The sequence below is a fragment of the Chlamydotis macqueenii genome, chromosome Z (assembly GCF_036417535.1).
Source record: "Chlamydotis macqueenii isolate bChlMac1 chromosome Z, bChlMac1.mat, whole genome shotgun sequence".
Classification (NCBI taxonomy): domain Eukaryota; kingdom Metazoa; phylum Chordata; class Aves; order Otidiformes; family Otididae; genus Chlamydotis; species Chlamydotis macqueenii.
Genome location: NC_141593.1, coordinates 23,754,247 through 23,780,729, shown reverse-complemented (window position 1 = coordinate 23,780,729; position 26,483 = coordinate 23,754,247). Strand labels below are relative to the sequence as shown.

The window sequence follows — 26,483 nt, the reverse complement described above, 5'->3', positions numbered from 1 at the left end:
TCACATTTGTTGCTTTCCAAGAGTGCTGTCACATATTTCTGTTTTCATCAAAAATTCAAGTAACATCCATAGGTTATTCTGTTGTTTTGTTTAACCTGTTGTCATAGTTCAGCCCTGATCAGCACCAGACTACGCAGTCTCTCTCTCAGTCCCCCCACCCGCCAAGAGAATAGGGAGAGATAATATAAAAAAAAAACGGCTCAAGGCTTGAGATAAGGACAGGGAGAAAATCCTTAAGGTTACCATTATGGGCAAAACAGACTCGACTTGGGGAAAACTATTCATTTATTACTACAAACAGCAGGATAATGAGACAGAGAATGAGATAACCTCCCCCCACCCCTCCCTCTTCCCAAGCTTAACATTATCTCTACTACCTTCCCCCCACCCCGAGCTGCACAGGGGGGAAGAGGGAATGGGGATTGCGGTCAGTTCATCATGCGTTGTTTCACGCCACTGCTTCATGGTTGGGGGAAGAACTCCTCACATTCCTCCCCTGCTCTGTTGTGGGGTCCCACCCCTACGCCACAGTCCTTCCTGAAACTGCTCCAGCATGGGTCATCTCTTCCACAGGGTGCTGTCTCTCCAGAACGGCTGTCCCAGCGGGCCCTCCACGGGCCACAGCCTCCTTCAGGCCTCCACCTCCCCCAACGTGCGGTCCTTCATGGGCTCCAAGTGGATCTCTGCCCCTCCGTGGACCTCCATGGGCTGCAGAGGGACAACCTGCTCCACCATGGTTGTCTCCACAGGCTGCAGGGGAATCTTAGCCAGGAGCCGCATTATTCTTCCCCCTCCTTCTCCACTGACCTTGGTGTCTGCAGCTGTTTCTCTCACAGGAAGAGCTCTTCACAACAGGCTGGCAGACGCCTCTCAGAATCTCTTCACATCATCCATCTCATCTCCTCCACTTCTTGCAGCCAGGCCGGGCCGAGTTGGGCCCAGTTGGCCACCTGGCGAGAGGCCAGAGGGTGAGGCCTGCAAGGCCCATGAGGCCTGCACCTCCCCCTCTCCGCCTCTGCCCCTGCTCAGCTTCTTCACATCTTTTTTTTTTTTTTTTTCCCTGTTTTCCCCTTCTTAAATATGCAGAGGCATTATCACGGGACATTCTGGTACCAATCGGCTCGGCCTTGGCCAGCAGCGGGTCCGCCCTAGGCCCGGCCCAGTCCACTGAACAAAGGGGAGCGACTTCTAGCAGTTTCCTACAGAAGCTACCACCTTAGGGCCTCCCCACTAAACAAAACCACAACACCTGTTTTAATATTTTATAAAAAATTAATATTCAGGATCATCTCAGTATCCATGAGAATTTTCTTTATTTGCTTTTGACCATGTGCATTCAGTTCTAAAGTAAATGTGTATATGGTAGGTAGTGGGGCGCTGTACCAAAAATGCAAATTTTGCAGAGGTAAGGTGACCTGTTTCTATTCAACGATATACTGCTAGGCACAGTGTGATATAAAGAGAGATTTCAAACTCATAAGTAATGTAAAAGTAGATAATATTAAACACTGCAAAAAAGTATTCAGTGTTTCAGTAATACAAAAGAATAAATGTTAGCAGTAGTGTTTCCATTAAAACCACTGCCATATCTTTCTATGCAAGAAGCAAAGAAAGATGGATTCTGTATGTTGACTGCAATAGCTAGATTTAGAAGATATATCGGGTGTCTCAGGAGAGAAGAGAATGCTGGTTTGACTTTAACTTTGGGAGCAGAGAGGATTAAAATAAGATATACTGTGGATTTTTTTTTTCCTATTGATATGAATAGAGCAGAGTTCAAGACTAATACTGAGCATTCTGGAAATCCAACCTATTTTTGTTTGAAAGCTTCTTTTTACATACTCATTGCTTGTAGTGTTAACACTTGTTTCCAGTAAAACTGTTCTGATTCACTTCTAAATACTCTGTAAATAGCCTATTTAAATGCTATTTACTCTAAGTTAGTACTAACCAAAATATAGTATGTTAGCAGCCGTAGTGCCTGCTCTGTAGAACATATAAGTGGACTACACATTCTTAGGAGACGTGATACTAGCACTTTGCCTAGTACTTGTGTTGCTGTCTAACCAAAGGCATTTATGGCTGGACATGATGATCCTGGAGGTCTTTTCCAGCCTTAATGATTCTATGATTCTGTCATTCTATGATTTTCTTCCTTTCCTTGTCAGCCATCATCTTTTTATTTATTTAATTTGCAACTGGAGTCGCTAGTAGTTATTTCTGGTTGTTACAGACCAGGCCTAAGTTAATAAATATTTTAAAGACTCGGCATTTTAGGTGTTGGAAGTTCACACCTGACTCAGTCTGCAAGCATCAAACCAAACAGCAAGGATACTGCAGTACAGCTTCAAATAAGCAGAATTTAATGCAATTTTTTTTCTGCAAGTAATAAAAATATAAATCACACAAATACTTTACTTTCAGTGTTTCACTGAGTTTCTGAAATGTATTCTAGATATGTAAATCCGTGTTAAAATTTAAACACTTGATGATAACATCTGATACTTCTGGAAGATGTGGAAGTAAGGTAGAGAGAGCTATATCACTTGAGATTCTTGGACCCTTATAGTAGCAAGGATAATTAAATACACAACAGCTTAATCATACAGTGGACTCACAGTTACTGAAAGTCTAAGATTGCATACCTTTTTAAAATACATGCCTTTAAAATGGCTTCTAGGAATCCTGTATTTAACGGGCATTAGATCATATTAACATGGTATTTGCTTCTCACTTTAGTCTGTGTATTAAAACCTTCAAAGTCCTAAACCAAATAACAATTTACCATTTAACTGAAAATGTTGTATTTTATCCCTCTTCCATTTGATGTCTTCTTGAGTAAATGTTTCTTTTCTGCTGCTCTTCTCTTTTACTTCTGTTTTACAGGAAGCAGCCAATTGTTTCAGAGATTTCTAGACTTGTGATCATAGGTGAATTAGATTTTTTTTCTGTTTTGTTTTTCTTCTTTGTCAGTCTTTTTGTGTTGTCTCTTTTCCAGTCCCAGTAGGATACTTGTTTTGGATTTGAAGGTGTTGGTAGTGGGGTTTTTAGTTGCTGTTTTTTTTTTTTTTTTTCTTCCCTGCCCTTTTTATGGTACACTTATGGCATATATATGTAGATAGACTTCATGCATTGTTTTATTAATGCCTTATTGAGTTTGATAAGAGTTAGCAGAAGATGATGAATACTACTGCTATATCTGAAAACAGCAGAATGTTTAAAATAATGTATATTACTTCAAAGCATGTACTAATTATATGTACACAAAGAAAAGGACATATGCTTGAAAAATTAGGTCTTCCTTAACAGAACTTGTCTTACATGAAAAACAAGAGTACGTTCTGTAGAATATAGCGATACTGTTCAGTATGACCCGTAGTCAGTAAGCTTAGACTTAATTTTTAGAAACATCAGCTTGCCTGTCTCATAGTTAAATTCCTTATCCAGATACTTGGGAGGAAAAAAAAAGGAAATGTAATATATCCTCTGTTTAACTGTCCGAACTGGGATTGGGGAACCACTTATATCTTGTAGTTGGTGGAATGTTCTGCTGATGAGATTATTTTATTTGATATTCCCCTTCAAAATTTGAATTGTTTCCCTGGATGTAGAAGTAGGAACTTTTTTTTTTCTTTTCTTTTTTCTTTTTTTTTTTTTTATATTAGTAGAAACATGCCATTGCAGTCCACCAGTAAATTGCTGTTATTGACAAGAACTTCAGTCAAAGTGGGGACTCAGTCCAACTAGAGATACATCTGCAAAACTTTTTCAAAAGATGAAAACTGAGCCATAAGGAGTATGGTAGGGAAAGAAGGAAGATAGCATAGGAGGAGAGGGAAAGAGAATGATGATACCCTTAAGATAAGTGTTGACTAACTCAGTGTTGTTATGTATATATACCTGAGCTGTTGCTCAGACTGTTATCTGCTAAATAGGGGTTGGCAGTGGAATAAGGTGGGCTTGTGGAGTGTTGAGCCTGTTGCTTTGGCGGCTGAGAGTATCTTCTAAATAGGCTCAATCCTCTTTATCCTTTATTATCTCGAGAAAAATCAACTATTAACATTTGGTGATACTGTAATTCTACTGCGGGTGAGTCTATAATGCCAGAATGTATTTTTTTAGTACTATACAAAAGGAAGAGAACCAAATGAACGTGAATTGAAATGTATAGAGGAACCTGCGCCCAAACGTATTTTGCGATTTTGGGCAACTGGAGTACTTGGGAGTTGCCAGTACTATAACAGTTAATTGTTTCTTCTCTTTTTTTTCCAGAAAATAAACAAACAAAACCCCCTTAGTTAAGGGAACAGGAAGAGATAATACAACAAAAAAGGCTCGAGGTTTGAGATGAAGACAGGGAGAGATCCTTAAAATTACCGTTACAGGCAAAACAGACTTGACTGGAGGAAAACTACTTATTTCTTATTAAAACCAAAGCAGGATAATGAGAAAGAGAACAAAGTAAGTTCCCCCCACCTCTCCCTCTTCCTGGGCTTAGCTTCATGTTCAGTTATCTCAACCTCCTTTCCTGCCCTGAGCGTCACAGGGGGGAAGAGGGCGTGGAGGTTATGATCAGTTCATCACACATTGCTTGACGCTGCTCCTTCTTTGTTGGGGGAAGAACTCCTCCAGTCCTCCCCTGCTTCAGCATGGGGTACTTTTCCACGGGGTGCAGTCCCTCCGGAACAGCTGCCCCAGTGGGCCCTGCCTGCGCCACAGCCTCCTTCAGGCACCCGCCTGCCCCGGCGTGGGGTCCTCCCCTGGCTGCAGGTGGATCTCTGCTCCTCTGTGGGCCTCCATGGGCTGCAGGGGCACAGCCGGCCTCACCATGGGCTGCAGGGGAATCTGCCGGGAGCAGCATTACTCCTCCCCCTCTTTCTTCACTGACCTTGGTGTCTGCAGCCGTGCCTCTCACAAAAAATTCTTCACAACTGGCTCAGGCAGATGCCTCTCAGGTTCTCTTCACATCTCATCTCTCCACTTCTTGCAGCCCGGCCAGACCGAGTCGGGCCCAGACATCTGCCCGGCGGGAGGCCAGAGGGTGAGGGCCACAAGGCCCACAAGGCTCGCGCCTCCCCCTCTCTGCCCCTGCTCCAGCTTATTCACATCTTCTTTTCTTTTTCTTTCTCTGTTTTTTTTTTTTTTTTTTTTACCCTTCTTAAATATGTTGTCACAGAGGTGTTATCAGGGAACGTTCTGCTACCAATTGGCTTGGCCCTGGCCAGCAGCGGATCAGCCCTAGGCCTGGCCGAGTCCACTGGACAAAGGGGAAACAACATCTAGGAGCTTGTTGCAGAAGCTGCCATCATAGCCCCCCCTCACTAAACAAAACCACACAATAATCCACAAGTTATTGATAAATTACTATGTAGTAAAAGCTTGTAAACAAAATATTCTGCTGTTGTTAAAAATTGAGCGTCCAGAAGTTTTGTCCTGCCATTGGTATTTAGCATGGTAATGCTCTGGGGAAGGGGTCTATGAGGCTAACAGGAACTGTAGGTTTAACCATGTAGATCTAGATTAGAAGACTGAGAGTTTTTGAGGAAGGGAGCCAAAGTTAATATACATTGGAACTCTTTTTTTTTTTTTTTTAAGTTACTCATACATCTTGCATAGTGCTAACATCACTGTAACCGTTCAGTACAAGGATCTTGGATAGTTCACTGAAAATCCCTGCTTTAAGTGCAGTGCTGTTTAATAGCAAACAAGCAAGAATGCTTCAAGAATAGTGAAAAAAATAGCTTAGAATACAGGTTACTCTTTAAGAATGATTGTTGAAGCCCTTGCATAACTTAAAACAGGCTTTTAAAAACAAAGAAAATAGTTCAAATTTGTTGGGCAGGAGACTGGATGATCTCATAGTATCTTCCAGTCATAAGCTGTATAAACTAATAAGGGAAATATGGTTTTGTTTTAATTAGTTTGTTGTTGAAACTTGCCCAATTGCCGATTTCTGAAGAATTTATGCCTGAAATATAAACCAAGCCATTATTAGTTTGTCTGAAAACTTCATGAAGTATTTTAACACACAGTGGTAGACGTTAACTTGAAACATCTCTGCAAATGTCTCCTTGTTTACTAGCTCTTGCTTCTCAACTGTGTCCATTATTTTTAGTAACCTTGTTAGAACTTATTTGTGCAGTTTGGATTTCACTTTTGGATTAATTCTTCTGGTCATAGGCAGAAGGGTGTTTCGATGTGCAGAGACCTTCCCTGGCAAGCTAGTTTTTGCAAATCATTGTCTGGAGTTGTTCAGAGTAGATGTAAATAGAATGCTAGTGGTGTATCTGCCTATGATTCTGCTCACCAGTTGCAAATATTTTGTCAGATATTATTTTCAGTTAAAACTCTTTTACTGGTAAGACACTGTCTCTGAGTTTCCTTTCTATCTCTTCTGTTCTTTCTGTTTGTGGTATTTATATGGTAAAAGTTATCAAATATGTGGATTTTTTTGTTACATATAGGGCAGACAAACATTACACATTCAGAAAAATTTTGACCCTTCATGGACACTTTTTTGTCAATGAGTTGCTCCTGGGAAGGTATTATAAAACACTTCCTGTCGTTCAGCAACCTTTTTTTCATTTTTTTTTGGAAGTAAATTGAGTACCCCCACTTTCTCAAATAGTGATGGATTTTTTTTTTTTTTTTTTTTTTTTTTTTTTGGTTTGTGCTACTGTTACAGTATTTTCTAAAATGCATTTGTAGACAGTTGTTTATATGACCTTCTTTTGGAAGAAATGCTATGATATTGGTGTGTGGGAACTGGATTTTCTTTTTCCTTTTGAAAATGTTTAAATAATCAATTAGCATTTGTTTGTGATGACTTACAGACAATTTATGTGGGCTGTCTAAAATTAGTAGTAGGACAACTTTTCATGTAATAGTATCGCATCATGACTTGTTTTGAGCTACTTGAGGGAGACAGTATTGTAAAAGATTTCTCAGTAACTTAGAATCATAGATTATTATGTTAGAAGGAACCTTCATGCTTTAAATACATGAACTCCATGCTTAAAATACAGCTAATTTTGATTAGGGCTTTAAAAAAACCCAGCCAAACAAACTTGAAATGACAGTGTGTGCTTTATATCTGTTTTAAGGAAATTAAAAAAAAAAAAAAAGAAAAAGAAACATGTATTAATTCAGTTCTGAAATTTCTGAGGGAGAAAAATCTATAGATCGGTTTATGAAGTTTCTGAGAGTTTACGATTTTTCTACAAATAATGCTGTGGCTTCAGAGCCCAAATTCTTCAGCCTTCAGTAATGTGATACTTGTTTATAATAATAAGATGTCAGAATTTGAAATTGTACCCTTTTTTTTTTCACTTCAGAGTAGTATAATTCAGCAAAAAAATCCATATGTAGGAGGAGTTTAAAAAATCCCAAACTATCTTGCAATACTGGAGTTCTTCTAGAAGAGTTGAATTAATAAGTAAATAGGCAAAACTGTGTTTTAGCATGCTGCTTTATCACTCATTGATTTTATTTCTCCATAACACTTGCATTGTTTATCCTTTACCTTTAATTTCTCAGTGAAAACAGGAGGAAAAAAAACCCAAACAGAGAACACCACAGAAAAATTTTTTTACAATGAGGGTGGTAGAACACTGGAACAGGTTGCCCAGAGAGGTGGTGGATGCCCCATCCCTGGAAATGTTCAAGGCCAGGCTGGATGAGGCTCTGAGCAATGTGATCTGGTTGGACATGCCCCTGCTCCTTGCAGAGGGATTGGACCAGATGGCCTTTAAAGGTCCTTTCCAACCCAAACTATTCTATGATTCTATGTTTGCCTGATACTAATATAAATTGCTTTTGTCTGAAATGTTATGCTTTTATGAAAATGATATAATAGCTCATTATTTACACGATATTTACTGTTAGACTGAGAAGGAAAATAGTGTGCATGATATGGGATTCCAGGAGTTTCTTAGTATCTTATTTAGCTTTTTGTTTCTATTAGCAGGCTATAAATGTGCTCTTTCTGTTGGACTTTTTTGGATGTTTTATTGAACTTTTAAATAAAAAAAACCCCATCATTTTAGCTTCGAAACTTTAAAAATTGCATTTAGTTCTGTGTAATGCTGTTTCCTTCTTAGACTTGCCTTTCCATCATTTAACCATTGTATAAGGTGCTGTAAAGCTTGAAAAAGCATTGAACTATACCACTCTTGAGAAATCACGCAGAAACCCTTTTGAGTTAGCTGTCAGCTGTCCAGGGTTTAAAGGTAGTTCGTCAGCCAAGTAGTTGAAGAGAGCTGAAGAACTGGATCATCAGCTTGTTAGTACTGCTTTCTGTCCTCCCCGCTTCAGCTTTGTGTTCCTTCCTGTTGTGCTTGTGGTGTGCTGATCCAACTCAGTAAATTAATCCAAGAGAAACTACAGAAACATCTTTCTGCCAGATACTCGGTTTGTCAGAGTCTGAGAAATTCCAAAGCCAGTGCGGTGGAGGAAGAGGGCACTTGAGAGCAGAAGGAACAAGGAACTGTGATGGAACTGGAAGAAGAGAGGAAAGAGGTGATGGGAAGTGAGATTTTCTTTCAGTAGGTGCAAGCCATTAGTTCAGCTTGGCTTTAAAAAGTAAATTCACCTGTACCAGTGCTTTGAATGTGGTATTGTCATAATGCTTTACCCCTTTTGAGTTAGATTTTTAAAAGTCAAACATTGGATTTATCAGACATTTGAGAGTATCTCTTACCATGCCAAATACATTGTAAAACTGGTGAGAGTCCTAATTCGGTGCTGTTGCTATCATTGCCGTGAGCTGACTTCAGAGTGAAACTGATTATACATCTTAGTATTTTTTTTCTTCTTGTCAACTTTTCACCTTTGTTTTCAGTGTTTTAAGAGTAGCATTGTAATAACTGCTAAGTAAATGTATCCATTGTATGCAAATATTAGTTTGTTTAGGCAGTTGTCAGTTTTGAGGCTGTTGAATATATTTTCCTGACTAATAGCATAGTTCAGAAGCACGGAAGAAGAGGTTCTATGGACCAGAAGTTAATGTATTTTGTTGCACAGCATGATACTTAAGTATTGTATGTTTTGGCTTTGGGGTTTTTTTTCAATAGGACTCCTGCAGAAGAAAATTACTCAGAACTTACTAGGACATGTGTAAAATCAGCTCTTTGCCAAGCCTTCAGGGTGAGGAGTTGCCTAGCAGTCTCTTTGTTCAGAATTACTATGTTCCAACTGATCAGTGATTCATTAGTGACTTTATCTTTTAGTTATTTTGTCTCTTTGCAAAGAGAGTCCCAGAGTGCTGTAATAACTTTGAAATACAGTAAAAAGATCTATTTTATTAATCAAATTACATTACAGTGTAAATACTTACTTCTGTGTTACTAAAAGCAGAAAAAAAGCCTAGCATTCCTGTAGAATGAGCACTCCTATGCAATTAGCCGTTGTTTTGTCTGATTTCTGTAGCACAGTTTGTGGCTGTGCTATTCAAAGTAATATCCTAAATTTAAACAAATACCTATTTTATATAGGCACTCACTTGGCATGATAGTGTAACTCAGAAGTGGCACAGCCACATTACACAGTATGATGAGGTGATAGATAAGTACCATCTTAAAATAAAAGCAACTTTACCATGATAGAATCACAGAATCATAGAGTAGTTTGGGTTGGAAGGGACCTTTAAAGGTCACCTAGTTCAGCCTCCCTGCAAGGAGCAGGGACATCTCCAACCAGATCAGGTTGCTCAGAGCCCCATCCAACCCAGCCTTGAACATTTCCAGGGATGGGGCATCCATCACCTCTCTGAGCAATCTGTTCCAGTGTTCCACCACCCTCATTGTAAAAAAACTTCTTCCTTATATCAAGTCTGAAACTATCTCCCTCTATTTTAAAACCATTACCCCTTGTCTTATCACAAAAGGCCCTGCTAAAGTGTTTCTCCCCATCTTTCCTATAAGCTCCCTTGAGGTACTGGAAGGCTGCTATAAGATCTCCCCAGAGCCTTTTCTTCATGAGGCAGAACAGCCCTAGCTCTCTCAGCCTCTCAGCACCTCATAGGAAAGGTGCTCCAGCCCTCTGATAATCTTTGTGGCCCTCCTCTGGACTCTCTCCAACTGGTCCATGACCTTCTTATGTTGTGGGCTCCAGAGCTGGATGGAATACTCCAGGTGAGGTCTCACCAGAGTAGAGCAGAGGGCAGAATCACCTCCCTCGACCTGCTGGCCATGCTTCTTTTGATGTGGCCCAGGATGCAGTCGGCTTTCTGGGCTGCAGCCGCGCTTTGCGGGCTTATGTCCAGCTTCTCACCCACCATCACTCCCAAGTCCTTCTCCTCAGGGCTGCTCTCAGTCCATTCTCTGGACAGCCTGTATTTGTGCCTGGGATTGCCCCGATCCATGTGCAGGACCTTGCACTTGGCCTGGTTGAACTTCATGAGGTTTGCACAGGCCGACCTCTTCAGCCTGTCAAGGTCCCTCTGGATGGCATCCCTTCCCTCCAGTGTATCGACTGCACCACACAGCTTGGTGTCGTCAGCAAACTTGCTGAGGGTGCACTCTATCCCACTGTCCATGTCACTGACAAAGATGTTGAACAGGGCTGGGCCCAATACTGACCCCTGAAGGACACCACTTGTCACTGACCTCCATCCGGACACTGAGCCGTTGGCCACCACTCCCTGAGTGCAGCCATCCAGCCAATTCCTTTTCCACCGACTAGTCTGTCCATCAAATCCTTGTCTCTCCAGTTTAGAGAGAAGGATGTCATGCGGTCAAATGTGTCAAATGCCTTGCACAAGTCTAGGTGGATGACATCAGTTGCTTGTCCCTTATCCATTGATGCTGTAACCCTGTCATAGAAGGCCACCAAATTAATCAGGCATGATTTACCCTTAGTGAAGCCTAACATACATGGAAGGATGATGTTACAGATCTGTTTGTCATGTTTACAGGAAAGGAGATCCATAGTTTTTAATTGTTCACATCTCCTTCTTGAGCTTTCAGAGGAGATCTGTTGTGCCATACATTGTTGTCAGAGTTGTCAGCTTTAAGCCTGAGCCTTGTGATACTCCAGCAAGTTATATATATACACATACAGTTCTGCTGAGATTCTATTTAGAATTTTGGGTGGGAGGAGAGCAGTTGCATTGTTCAGTAATGATGCATACATGGAAATAATGTTTTGGCTCACTTCACTGTGTTAAAAATCTACTTCAGTTTTTCTTACCCGGTTCAGTTCTTTTCAGTGGACTAGTATTACAGGTAGTGTATTGAAATGAGGTGCATTTCAATGGACGTGACAAAAGTAACTGTTACTGTCCTAGGAGCTGATAACCTAAGTATAAACGAAGATAACTGGTATGAGTAAAGAAAGGTCAGGCCATCTGCAGTGTGCTGTTCTTAACCTTCTGCTGTGCTCTCTGGTAGTGGGTTGACCTTGGCTACCAGGTACCCACCAAGCTGCTCTATTGCTCCCGTCCTCAGCTGAACAGAGGAGAGAAAATACAACTAAAGGCTCGTGGCTGGAGATAAGGACAGGGAGAGATCACCCACCAGTTACTGTCTCAGGCAAAATAGATTTGACTTGGAAAGTAATATTGATTTATTGGCAATAAAATCAGAGTATGTTAATGAGAAATAAAACCAAATCTTAAAAACACTTTCCCAACACCCTTCCCTTCTTTCCAGGCTCAACTTCACTTCCGGTTTCTCTACCTCCTCACCTCGAGCAATGCAGGAGGATGGGGAATGGGAACTGTGGTTGGTCCATAACATGTCATGTCTGCCACTTCCTCCTCACGCTCTTCCCCTGCTTCCGTGTGGGGTCCCACCCACAGAAGCAGACCTCCACAAGCTTCTCCAATGTGGGCCCCTTTCAATGGAGTGCAGTCCTTCAGGAACAGACTGCTCTAGAATGGGTCCCCCATGGGGTCACAAGTCCTGCCAGTAAATCTACTCCAGCATGGGCTCCCCTCCATGGGGCTACATGTCCTGCCAGGAGCCTGCTCCATCGTGGGCTCTCCATGGGGTCACAGCCTCCTTCAGGAGATATCCATTTGCTCTGGCTTGGGTTCTTCCATGGGCTGGTGGGTGGATCTGTGCCTCACCATAGACCTCCATGGGCTGCAGGAAGCCTGGTTGAAAAAATTGGACTTTTTCATCCACTCAGTAGTGGATGAATGCATTATGTATCTATTGTAAACTCTGTGGTCTCCAAATAAGTTTATGGAACTCACTCATTTGTATCTTCTTTAATCTTAAGAGGTTAGACAGATGTAGTGCTGGTTTCAGCACTTCTCGTGCTGGGCAATGTTACCTTATTTAGAATCATAGAATGGTTAGGGTTGGAAGGGACCTTCAAAGGTCATCTAGTCCAACCCCCCTGCAAGGAGCAGGGACATCCCTGACTAAGTCAGGTTGCTCAGAGCCTCATCCAGCCTGGCCTTGAACGTTTCCAGAGATGGGGCCTCCACCACCTTTCTGGGCAACCTGTTCCAGTGTTCTATAACTCGCATCGTAAAAAATTTTTTCCTAATTTCTAATCTAAACCTACCCCCCTCTATTTTAAAAACATTACCCCTCGTTCTATCACAACAGGCCCTACTGAACAGCCTCTCCCCATCTTTCTTGTAGGCCCCCTTGAGGTACTGGAAGACCGCTATCAGGTCTCCCCGGAGCCTCCTTTTCTCCAGGCTGAACAGCCCCAACTCTCTCAGCCTGTCCTCATAAGAGAGGTGCTCCAGCCCTTTTATCATCTTTGTGGCCCTCCTCTGGACCTTCTCCAACTGGTCCATGTCCTTCTTGTGTTGGGGGCTCCAGAACTGGACACAGTACTCCAGGTGGGGTCTCACCAGGGCAGAGTAGAGGGGGAGAATCACTTCCCTCGACCTGCTGGCCATGCTTCTCTTGATGCAGCCCAGGATGCGGTTGGCCTTCTGGGCCGCAAGGGCGCATTGCCTGCTCATGTTAAGCTTCTCATCCACCAGCACTCCCAAGTCCTTCTCCTCAGGGCTGCTCTCAATCCATTCCCCGCCCAGCCTGTATTTGTGCCTGGGATTGCCATGACCCAGGTGCAGGACCTTGCACTTGGCCTGGTTGAACTTCATGAGGTTGGCACGGGCCCACCTCTCCAGCCTGTCAAGGTCCCTCTGGATGGCATCCCTCCCTTCCAGCATGTCGACGGCACCACACAACTTGGTGTCGTCGGCGAACTTGCTGAGGGTGCATTTGTTTATGTTATCCCAACTTTGTGTCCATTTCTTGTATTCTCTTAGATAATTTCTGCCCCAACAGTAAGTAAAATATATTTTAGATCTCTACTGGAGAGTCAGCCTTCGGACCATTACCGGGGCATTCACGTGCTGCAGTAATGCAAGTGGTCTTTTTATAGTATAAAGGTAAGGATTGTTGATGGCAAGGCAGTCATGCAAACAGAAAGCTACATGTCCAGGCAAGGCTTGATCTTTTAATGACGAGAGGTGGCATTTAAATACAGGACCATGCGTGTAAAAGAGAGAAAAGGAGCTTGCTTACAGTACAGATTTCATGTAGTTGAGACTCCTCCTCATTACCAGGATATGTGGGAGTGTGTTTGTTTTTAACATTAGGTTTTTTTGTTTGTTTAAAGATAGCTTAAGAAGAGAGAGAATAGAAACAATTTTAAGCATGGAAATGGCAAGTAATACTATTAGGCTTCTGAGAAGCTAAATTCATAGGAAGATAAGTTATTGTGTAATTACTATTATTCCAAAATTATGAAGAAGCTTAGGAAGAGGCTGAAAGATTTTTTTATGGCCTGTTTTAGCTAAAATTGGTTATGTCATGTTGCGAGGTTTTTATAAAATACATGAAATGAAATAGGAATAACAGGGAAAGTTTTGTGAATAATACCAAAGGAAATGTAAGACCCAGTTCTTCACTGATTAAATCAAGCTTTGGATTACACTACCAACTGAGGTCAACCTGCACATAATTGCACTGTCTGCTGTAATGCTTTTAAAGCTTTATGGACAAAATAATTTTTTAAAAAATACTGAAAACAGAAATAATCTTTGTTAAATAGTTCAAAAATATGTGCTGTTAAATTAAAAAAGTGTTTCCTCCTGGTTACAGTCTATCTGCATAATAGTTGCCTAAAATATATGGATTCATTTAGTTGCGAACAATGTACCATCTGTGAAACATGATTCTTAAAATAAATGCAGTATTCAATGGGTATAGCGCTAGTCAGGCCTGTACAGGATATTACTGTACCCTTCTCCACCTACTTCTTTAAATAATATAATTAGAAAATTGTGAAAGTCAAAAATTCATACCAAGGCTATTGAAGTAAATGAATAGTAATACAAAATGTCTGTGCTGAGAATTAACCATGAGTGGGGCATAAAATATGCCACAAAAATCGTTCATGTATTTTATGCTAACACTTTGAAAACTACGTGGTTTTAAGGTACCAGGTTGGTCTAGGCATTCAGCCAGCTTAACCAGTGTCTCCATCTTGCTAAAAGGTATTAGCTGAATTTTCATGTTTCTAATATAGTGTATTTCCAAGGTACTGTCTGTGTGAAAATTGGAAAACACACAGTTAAACTACCTGTGAGTCTATGGAGGGCCTGGTTTGCCTTATGACATTATTAATTCAGTGGATTCTGCGCTGGACCCAGAGTTATTGTTATCTGATAGTCTGAATACTGTCTGGATGGCAGCCAGCTGAAAAAATTCTTCAGCTGACTTCGATCCAGAACAGGAAGGCTTCCATCAGACTACTTTATAGAGCAAAGTGGGTGAGGTGCTCTGTGCAGGCAGCTTAGCGCTGTCTGTCTGCTGTGTCAGTGCCCCTTTAGTACTGGTGGCAATAAAGCAAACTGGACTCTTCATCAGGCTTACAAGGCTCTGTCTAGAAGCAGATTCAAAGTTATCAGTCTTCTGCTTGTATGACACTATATGGGTGAAGGTTTGGTGACTGGTAATCACATCAGTTCCTCTTCTCTGGGCTAAACAACCCCAGTTTCCTCAGCCACTCCTCATAAGACTTGTGCTTCAGACCCCTCACCAGCTTCGTTGCCCTTCTCTGGACATGCTCCAACAACTCAACGTCCTTCTTGTATGGAGGGGCCCAAAACTGCACACAGTATTCGAGGTGCGGCCTCACTGGTGCCGAGTACAGGGGCACAGTCACTTCCCTGCTCGTGCTGGCCACACTGTTCCTGATACAAGCCAGGATGCTGTTGACTGCCTCGGCCACCTGAGCACATACCACACACAATTTCTCTGTATTATTTTTCTTTTTCAAAACTGGATTTTTTTTCAGGCTTTGTTGGTTTCTTCTTTCACTCATGCAACTTTTAAACGAAGTAAAAATTGAGGCAGCAATTTCATGGTGTTGATTGGACAGGACTAAATAATTTCAGTGTGCATTTGAGCTGGTTTACAGCCTTTGTAGAAAAGGTTACTGTTGAGATGTTTTCCCCCAAAACACCCATATAGTGTCATGAGCCTGTAGAAGAACATGTTAATAGATGGATGGCTGTAGTGAGACTGTATGTAACCAGTGCTCACAGGCTGGTGAGCTTCCTACCTCTTCTGAAGAATATCCCTATTCAATGGCTCTCTGGTTTTTGCTCCGGACCAAATAAGGTGGTGCTCTTTGGTTTCCAAATCAGTTTTCGTGTTTTGTGTTGCATTTTCTGGCAACTACAGTTTAAATGAAATTTCATCACCATTTTCATTCAGAAAAGTCTTCATTAGCCTCAGGAAATGAACTCTCTGTGCATTATTGCCTTAGGAAGGAAGGATGATTGTGTTTATAACAAGAGTATATATATTCTGTATGAATAACCTGCTGTCACTTATATTTTTTTTATTGGGGGTTTGGTATTTCTGAAGGAGTTGAGACTTAGGACTGTTAACCAAAGCTTCAGTTCCTAATATGCAGTTCTTTCTATCTTGTCTTCCAGTGATAATACTTGATGTAGTCGAGTATACTGAGAATGTTTTGTGTAGGCTTGGCACCCAACCTGAACGAACAGATAGAAGATATGACCGTTCTATGATTCTATGTGCTTACTCTATAGTGTTCCTAATCTATATTAATTTTAAATAAACTGAGACTTTGAATATATGATTTTGAGATGACAGTATAAAGGATAGGAGGCTTTAACTTTTAAAATTACGTAAGTGGGGAATTAATTTCAGATAATCTTGTCTTTGTAAATACATCAAGTACTCCATATGTTTATATGAGACTAGTTTTTGTTAAACAGCTGAATATTTATTTTCTTAGAAGTAGTAAAAGATTTTGAGCAGCATGTGAAGTCTGCCCAGGCAAATGCCCAAAATAGATGCTAAACAAGCATATAAATTAAAAACATAATGTAGTAGCAAATTTGTACTAACAGATGAATTCTCAGCTTCATAAGAACTAAAGGAAGGAAGGGACACACTTTGATGTTGTGTTTTTTTACATGAATTAAAACAAACTATTTTGTTTAAGGTATTTTTTTTTAAGCGTATAATACTTAAATAATTTTCCTGTTAAAAAAAAATATAATGACAACTTTGTGCATTTAAAATTTCATGTCTAAACTGTCTAGGCTAAAATAATGAACCAGAAAGCAAAATTACCAGAAATGCAGACCAGTGTTTTGCTTCATCTAGGTTCTTGTCTGTGTCTGGAGCTGCACTGATATAGTTGGGCTGTGTGGGTCCAAAGTACAGACAGGTGTAAAAAACAAAACGAAACAAACCAACCAACCCCCTAAAAACCTAGAAAGATCAAAATGTGACTTCTCTTTTGTCCCCTTTGCTATCACACGTTACACACACCCCACCCCCCCCAACACCTGAAAGGGGGAAATGTGTAGCATATCTGGTTACTGTGTTAGAGATTCTTGTACTAAGTGGCTTTTGTACTGTCTTTTTGCTCATATTCATTACCTTCCAGAGATTTATGGAAATAAAAAAATCAATAGGAGTGCTGCACATTTTAACTTAAAGTTATCAGAGACATGTTTATAATTGACTGGCTAAAATCAAGGTGTGGATAGCGATTAAGATTTCTTTGTTTGAGTGATGATTTTGTGGGAGAGAGAAGGTTATACAAGAGGATAGGTTAAAAATATTTTTTAAATGACTGTCACTTTTAGGAGGAATATTTGAACATACTCACTAAAATTGGCACTTTCTCTACAGCTTCTGGAAAAACATAAGAACACGGAAAGCATGGTAGAGCTGCTTGAACTGTATCAAATGGAAGATGAAGCCTACAGTAGTCTTGCAGAAGCTACCACGGAGCTCTACCAGTACTTACTACAGCCATTCCGAGACATGAGGGAACTTGCGATGCTTAGAAGACAGCAGATAAAGGTGTGGTAATGGTAACTGAACTTCTTATTAATGGCAAAATCATGCTTTTTAGTTACTGTTTACAGTTTATTACTTTTATTATGCGTTTTATGCAGTGATGGTTTCTTAACTGGACATTGGCCGAACTTTTCTGATTCCTCCACTCCGACGAGTACTTTTGAAGAGTGCGAATGTCTCTGAGATACGTAGCTAACCACCACCTGTTTAACTTACTGTGTTTAACTGTTCAAATTAATTGCTGACTTTAATAGGTGAAACTTACAATTTTGTGATTACAGGAGAAACTGACTAATATATAAACCAGAAAGAGACATATGTACAGTATCTTATGTTATTGTTAATTCTTTTAAAAGGTTATAGAGGAAGTTACTTTTCATTTTAGTTTTCTGAGATGATCTGATAAACCATGAGAAGTCAGTAGCTTCTCATCTGATGTTGTGAAGTGCTTAGACATGGAAGTGTATTAAAGTGTATAATTTGCTGTAACACTTTACAGTAGATTTTCTTAAGAGCTAAAAAGGTATAGTCAGCTGAAGAATACTACAGTTTGGTAAACATCTTTTATAATCATATGTTTGTTTTATTTAAAAATAATTATAATCTTAAATAATTAACCAAAAATAACAAATGTCATCTTTATTGCGTCTCAGCAGTACTTTTGATAAAGTCATTAGTTCCTGTGGAGATTGTTAACACTCTTTTCTTCTGATTGTTCTAATATATGTGTTGTAACATAGAGGATAAAATTATTGCACGTCAGTTTGTCTCAGCTTGGCACCTTGTTCAACTAGGCAACATTGTTTTTACTGGTTTAAATTTAAAAAGACAGTGTTTTTCTCTGGTTTTGAGTATAGAACGAGGGAGGCAGGCAAGAGGATTTATGATTCCAAAACTAGTTTTATTTTGAGCTGTGTCCCTAAGGTAATGTCTGAAAGTTCAACGATCTGAAATTAACTCAGTGAGATAAAGTGATGATATTTGGAATAAAAGTGCTTTTTTTTTTTTTTTTTTTTTTTTCCCCTGAATGATAAATGTTGCTGCATAGAGAACTGGGGTGAATATTTTTTCTGCTATATTAAATGGTTGAAGACTATGAGTGCTACATTTAATAAAAAGCCTTCTTTGAAGCATGATGAAATAGTTCCCATTTTATTTGAATTTGTAGCAGAGGAAAAAGTGATATTTTTTTTTCTCTTTTGTCGAACAAGAAAATATAAATATCGTATTGAGTAGTGAATATGAATTAAGAGTTCTGTTTTGGTTTGGTCTTTTCTGTTTGTAGGTTTGTTTTTTTTTTAAAATCTCAATGATCTCTTGAATTTCAGTTTTAAAATCCCTCATTTTCTATTTTTCCTGAAAGAATAACCTTGGTAAATTTCAGAGACGTGTTATGCGGTTTATTATTTTAGTCATACATAGTTGCATCTAATGTACATTGAGTTTTCTTCCTAACTTGGCAGTTTTTGAGTTATAAAACTTGGTCATCTCTGTTAAGTGGTAGAGAATGATGCCATCTCTTTTCGTTTAATTGTTTGAGAGAAAGCAGTACTTCTATCTGTGATGACAAAATGTATGTTACACTGGTTAGCTAGGGTAGAAGAATTGCTTTATAAATATAACTTGTGCATTGAATGGTTTGTGTTAACTTGCTGCATATGCTTTTCTGGCAGGCTTAGTAATGGAACAAAGATCCATAGGTTTCTCTGAACTCTTATGGCTGCGATTAGCTCCATTTTAATGTGTAACAGAAGTGTTTCTGATGCTTACTAGGGAGCTGTAAACATGCGATACTGTTTACATATAAAGAGCGACAAGGAGAAAGAAAGTTTGGATGGAGGGCAGGATAAGGAAGGAAGAACTTGCAAAACGTGTTACTAAAATAAAAAAAAAAAAGTTCTAAGTATAATTAAGCTTGTATACAAATACCAGTATTTAATCAAGATTGCATATGCCTTTTCTAATGACTTTAACATTTTTAGACCTTTTCTCTATTAGGTATCTGTTTCTGATTTATGGGGAAGTGCTTTTAGTTTGTTTGTTAAGAATTTGGGGGTTTTAACAAGTACTTTAATCAGTTTAACTTTGTCAGTTTTCAGAATGAGTTTAGGAGGAAATGAATTGCTTTGCCTATAATCTTTGAGAAGAGTGTTTAGTATCTTCTCCTTTTGGAGCAAGACATAAAAATTGGAAGATATATAATGGGTGTTAAACTTCTGCTGTTGCTGTGAAACTTTTAGCAAGAAACAAGCCTACATGAGGGAAGGGAGAAGAAAGCATGAAATTCTGTCTGCCCAATGGAGTCTTACTAGAGTTTCTTCTTTTTTGTTTTTATATTTTAACTTGATTGTATGCTAGTTTTTCAGGTGTATTTTGCCTCAGTTAGTCTTACGGATGGATCATTTAGTATGGGTGAGGAATCAAAGCTGTATTGTGAAGCATTTAAATATTGCTGAATTTGGAAAACATAATGAGAAAGGTAGGAGATTGTGGAAGGAGAAAAGGATGGTTTATTGTGAAATGAAATATCACTCTGGAAAACTAACTTGGGCCAAAATTTCTATTTAATTATGGACTAGTTATCTGACCCTAAAACAATGTGTTCAGTAGTGATATGTTTCTCATTTGTTGGGCTCTCAGCTTCAGCAACCTAGTTTTGTTCATAAAAGTGCTTAATATTTTTAAGTGCTTCTTAAATCCATGGAGACCTTCCTATAAGCGTGGCAAAATGTTTACCAGATACCATGCATTCTTGAACAAAATTAGACACTGCAAGCATAGCAGTGTTTGAGACTTACATTTTTTTGTTTTACATATATTATGTGGGAATACTTCTGCTTGCCCCAAGGCCTTTATGGAGGACACACAAATGGAAGCCAATTTGTAATGAATGGTATTACCAAATTGAGAAATGCTCATCAAAGAGGCAAGTCTGTACTTATTTCAAGATCGAAATGTAAGATATGTTTAGTAGACATATTCTTTGTGTGTAGTGTGACTGTATTTTGTAAGGTAAGTGTGAAAAGTCGTATTGATAAGCCAACCAACCAGTCAGAACTTCTGAAATGACAGAGGGGACGGACCAGTTAGTGGTTAATATGTGGTTACAGAACTTACTAACAGGTTAATACGATCAAGCTTTAAGCCTTTTAAGTCTAAGATATAAAGTGTTCTTTGATACAGGATACCAAATCTGGTTATTAAAAAAAAAAAAAAGTCTTTCAAAAGAATAACTTCAGGGGCAAAAACCCAAAGCCTTTTATGTATGTACAGTTGTGTTCACCAGCCTTAAGAGAGGACACTACCATGGTACTTTTAGTTTTTATAGTCTTATAACTGTGGGCAGTACTTCACAGTCATGTTGAGTAGGCACTTTTTTTGATCAAAACCCAGGTTAAATCAGTGGGAAGCTTTCTTTTTTCTTGCCCTTTTTTTTTAATTTTTTTTTTGGAAGTGCTTAGTATTAGTCTAAAATATGAAATGTAAGATAAATTATTTCATAACCTACATGTAGATCCCAGCAAAACTTTGACACAAGCATTCTTGAAGGACTGAGTTAGACTGGATTTGTTTAACTGAGAACTGGTAGTATCTTGATAGGGGTGGGGAGCCTACAGTCATCATTACCTCTCAATTCATCTCCAGGAAAACAAGAACATTAAAATGTAATTATATATTAAATACATTTAGAAGCACTCTTAGTTTCATTCCATACATACTCATTATTTTCACTGAGGTGTTAATTCATTTGAATGTGAGGGGTTTTTAAGGACTTTAAATACACTAATATTGAGATCTAGCACTGAAACTAAGAGATTAGAGTAGCATATAGCTTGATAATTCATCAAATTCATTTTTTTTTCTAAATTGTAGAATGCCTTATTAGTCTTAGGTGCTTCCGTTTCAAGGTCCTTTAAGCAGATGCTAGTATAGCTGAAAATACAACTCTGGCTCAGCCGTATGTGTATTTATTTGTTGGTTTAATACTTGATGGTGAATTGCAGTAGTGAACCTCTGTGATGGTGTGCTCCCTCTCCTCAGCCTTGCTCAAGTGATAACCATTACTGATAGATGTCTCTGGTCCTGATGCTAATGGCAGCATCTAACTAAAAGTGGATTCAGGGGAAACAGATAACAACACAATAGCCATGGGATGGCCATGCACCCCTCTAACCACAGTCCTAGTTAATGTCCACCTCAAGCCAAATTTGGAAGAAACTAACATCTACAGTCAGTGTGCAAATATGACTGAGTTAATTATCTTACTTCAGAAATAATGAGCAGCCCAAGAGCCCTTTGAGCTCTCCGGCGTGGCAGTGGGCTGCACATTGGGACCTCCCCTTGAGTAGGGACACCTCTCAAGGTTCCTCCTCGAGGTTGAGAGATCCCTTGCTGAAACAGATTCTTGGTAAGTGGCTAATAGCATGCTAAACTTTGAAATTTTAACTAAGTGATATAAAGGATTGATTGTGCACATCTAATCCTTTAGGCATAAACTGCTGGTCAAACCTGGGACTAGGACCGGATCCAGGCACACCTAGACTTCTCTCTGAGGAGGAGTTTAGAAAGCAGGGGGATCCTTTCTGAATCTCGTGGCTCAATGGGAGTGTCTCCCTGATCATTTTGTCTGACTCTGTCTTCTATGCAGTAAATAATCCAGTGTACCTTGCCATCAAATCTTGTTAAATCACCATCACATTTACCACTTACTATCAAACTTTATTACATCACTGTTTTATATCAATGAAGTATACTGTTGCTTCTCTTACCAGTGAAGTCCATCTCTCCCATCTTTGATAACCTGATAACTAATTTGACTTTGATTTATGTAAAATGAAATACTTAGAAATAAATTATGTTGCATTGAACATTTTAACTTTTGTTTAAAGAAAAATTGCACAAAGTTTGAAACATGCAAAGGAGAAGATACGTTTAATGAGTGTAACTAGCAAAAGAGAGATAATTACTTAAAAATACTTAGAGAATACTTTAAAAAAAGTCTTACAGTCAACTGAAGATGTTTTGGGGAAGGGGGTAGATATCAATGCTTTATGTTCTTAATTTGTAGTGTTGTTCCTATACATCAAATGGATGAGTTATCTATTATGCAATCCATGTTTGTATTATTGGTTCTTGAATAACTGGTGTCTTAATGAATTGGTTTTGAATTATGCTTTTTTTTTTAAGCCTCATATAATATTTTTGAGTGCATGGTGATCTTGCAGTGAAAAACATTAATACAAAGCTACAAAAGGCACATTGGAGGACACTAAAGCAGTGTCTGATTTAAACATAGAATTACTTGCATGGCAGTCAGCTCAATTTAATTCCTCTCGGTTTGCAAACCACACTCTCCAGTAATTATGGACTAGTGACTTACTGACAAGAAGCTGATGAAAAATGCCTGTTGAAAAATCCTAAGGTAGTACTCAGTGGAGAGACTGAAACCCTTCAGAGAATTCTTGAGTCACTTTTTAGTGTATCTGTAGTTGAAGATGTGATCATTATCAGAAATCAGTTAAAGAAACTTGGCTTTTGAAAAACCTGTAGAGTAGGGAAGAAACAGTAATCTAAGTTTATGCAAAATTGCTAGATTAGCAAATGATGGTCATAAACTTTAAAAATACTGCTTTCTTGTCTGAGAAACTGATATAATATGCTGAATTATGCTGTGGTAGTCTTTGTCGTCTCAAAGTCTGTTTCAGAACGGTTGTATGCCAGTCTCTGTTTACATTCTGAACTATAAATCCTCTAGATTTATTATATGAACTCATAGCAAAACATTTTGCTGACTTAAAATCAGAGTTTTATGGGCTTTCCTCAAAATCAATGCTCTAAACAGGCAATCAGATGGAAGGCAAGCTGGTAATCTGAATCAGTAAGGAAACTGAATTCTTGGTATGAGATTGCTGACTACAGAAGTCTGGCATATATCTGATTACTTAAATCTGCCTGTCTGCAAGGTCAATAGAGTACAAAACTGCTCTAGATGTTCAACTGTAAAACAGCTTAATAAGACTTGCAGAAAAATCTGATTATGTTTGGATCCCCAAAATTTTTGGTGGCTTTTTTTTTTTTTAATGTTCTCTTACAAAGGACTGGGCTGGATAATAAAATGGTAGGTGAAATGGTCAATAAATAAAAAGCAGAAGGGTGATGACAACCTCCAAAAGTATGCATGCACATTTCTATGCACTTTATAAACTATTACACCTGAGGAAAAGGTATAAGAATTATCTTGAGGAGTTCTCTGAAATAGCTTGCCGTGCAGCATTTTGAAAGCAGAAAGAAAGGTTTTGAATTATTAGGGGAAAACAAAAAGCAAACCAGGAAACAAGATCACAGCTTTGTATATATCATAGTATACTTGCATCTTGAATGCTACAGTTTTCGTTTCTCTCTCTCGAAAAGATTCCTTAGGACTGAAATAGTTACAAGGTGGCAGTGAGGATAGGTTTGGATAGGTGATTTACGCAAGGTAAGAAAGAGACCTATAAAACATGAATGGTACGGGGAAGAAAATACTGAATGATTTCTTTAGTCTTCTTTATACTAAAAAAACCAAGAGGACCCTCAATGAACTTGTGCTTTAAAACAGCCTTCAAATAAAGGAAAAACAATTAAACTCTTACTAAACATACCTTACATGCTCTGCGGCAGTCATTTCCATAGTTTACCTATGGACACTGAGTTCCAGAAAGAGATAGACCCATCAGTGTCTATTCACAGTGATTCAGATTAGCTATCAGCTCAGGAAGCCTTTAAGCCATTTAGTAACACAATTTGGGAGTTATCAATTTGTCCGTACTTTGTGACTTATTTTTTTCTCTCCAAGTGCTAATAATAATTACAGTTGGAAGTAAGGGCCAGGACAGCCTTAGATCTGATCTAAGATTAGAGTATGGGGGAAATGGTACAGAAAGATACAGAATCAGAGTGTCTACTCAAAAAGACATCTTGATGAAACTCTGAAAGGATGTTATATATGCAAAAAATACTTGGGAGTGATGGTGCATGAGCAGGCAGTGTGCCCTTGCAGCCCAGAAGGCCAACCGCATCCTGGGCTGCATCAAGAGGAGCGTGGCCAGCAGGTCGAGGGAGGTGATTCTCCCCCTCTACTCTTCTCTGGTGAGACCTCACCTGGAGTACTGTGTCCAGTTCTGGAGCCCCCAACATAAGAAGGACATGGACCAGCTGGAGAGGGTCCAGAGGAGGGCCACAAAGATGATGAGAGGGGTGGAGCATCTCTCTTGTGAGGACAGGCTGAGAGAGTTGGGGCTGTTCAGCCGGGAGAGGAGGGAGCTCCGCAGAGACCTTACAGCAGCCTTCCAGTACCTCAAGGAGGCCTACAGGAATCATAGAATCACATGGTTGGATGGGACCTATAAGATCATCTACTCCCACCGTCTTCCCACTACCATTGCTGCCACAGCTACTAAACCATATCTTGTAGCTCCTCTTCAAGCCGCCTCTTGAACACTGCCAGGGACGGCGGCTCCACCACCTCCCTGGGCAGGCCATTCCAGTGCCTGACCACTCTTTGGGAGAAAAAGTTTTTCCTCACATCCAATCTAAACCTCCTCTGGTACAACTTGTGGCCATTTCCTCGAGTCCTGCTTGTTGCCTGGGAGAAGAGGCCGAACCCCTGCTCATCACAACCTGCCTTCAGGAAGCTATAGAGTGCAATGAGATCTCCTCTGAGCCTCCTCTTCTCCAGACTAAACAATCTCAACTCTCTCAGCCGCTCCTCATAAGACTTGTGCTCCAGACCCCTCACCAGCTTTGTTGCCCTTCTCTGGACACGTTCCAGGGCTTCAATGTCTTTCTTGTAAGTGAGGGGCCCAAAACTGAACACAATACTCGAGGTGCGGCCTCACCAGCGCTGAATACAGGGGGATGATTACCTCCCTGCTCCTGCTGGCCACACTATTTCTAATGCAGGCCAGGATGCCGTTGGCCCTCTTGGCCACCTGGGCACACTGTCGGCTCATGTTCAGCTGAGCATCAACCAACACCCCCAGGTCCCTTTCCTCTTCACAGTCCTCCAGCCACTCAGCTCCGAGCCTATAGCGCTGCATGGGGTTATTGTGGCCAAAGTGCAGGACCTGACACTTGGCCTTGTTGAACCTCATCCCATTCAGCTCAGCCCAGCGATCCAGCCTATCCAGATTCCTCTGAAGGGCCTCCCTACCCTCAGGCAGATCAACACCACCACCCAACTTGGTGTCATCTGCACACTTACTGAGGGTACACTCAATCCCCTCGTCTAGGTCATCAATAAAGATATTGAACAAGATGGGCCCAAGTACCGACTCCTGGGGCACACCACTTGTAAGAGGCTGCCAGCTGGACTTGACTCCATTAACCACCACCCGCTGGGCACGGCTCCCTAGCCAGTTCTTTATCCAAAGAAGGGTATACCTACCCAGTCCACGGGCAGCCAGTTTCCCTAGGAGAATACTGTGAGAGACCGTGTCAAAGGCTTTGCTGAAGTCCAGGTAGACCACTTCAACAGCCTTTCCCTCATCCACCAGTCTGGTCACCCAGTCTTAAAAGGAAATGAGGTTGGTCAAGCACGACCTGCCTTTTGTGAACCCGTGCTGGCTGGACCTGATCCCCTGGAGGCCACGCATATGCCGAGTGATCTCACCCAAGGTGATTTGCTCCATAACTTTCCCGGGTACTGAGGTCAGGCTGACAGGCCTGTAGTTCCCCGGATCCTCCTTACGGCCCTTCTTGTAGATGGGAGTCACATCGGCAAGCCTCCAATCCTCCGGGACCTCCCTAGACAACCAGGAGCGCTGGTAGATGGCCGAGAGCGGCTCGGCAATCACCCCCACCAACTCCCTTAGCACCCTAGGATGGAGCCCGTCTGGTCCCATGGACTTGTGGCAGTCCAGATGGAGAAGGAGCTCTCTAACTGTCTCCACCTGTACCACAGGAGGTGTATTCGGCCTGGCATCCCAGACTTCCAGATTAGGGCATAAAGTGCCCTGAGGATAACTGATCTGCCTATTAAAGGCAGAAGTAAAGAAAGCATTGAGGACCTCAGCCTTCTCCTTATCCTCAGTGGTCACATTCCCCGCTGCATCAAGTAAAGGGTGCAAATTCTCCTTGTTTCTTCTCTTACCACTGATATATTTGTAAAAGGATTTCTTGTTC

General features: G+C 40.3%; 1 protein-coding gene across 1 annotated transcript in view; it reads left to right on the top strand.

Moving 5' to 3' along the window:
* The window catches only part of JMY (junction mediating and regulatory protein, p53 cofactor), a 73,943-nt gene that overhangs the window by 5,144 nt on the left and 42,316 nt on the right, over window positions 1–26,483 (top strand). The window contains exon 2 of the mRNA XM_086771481.1: window positions 17,151–17,324. Coding sequence (XP_086627607.1) covers window positions 17,151–17,324 — 174 coding nt within the window. The remainder of the gene's footprint in view (window positions 1–17,150; window positions 17,325–26,483) is intronic.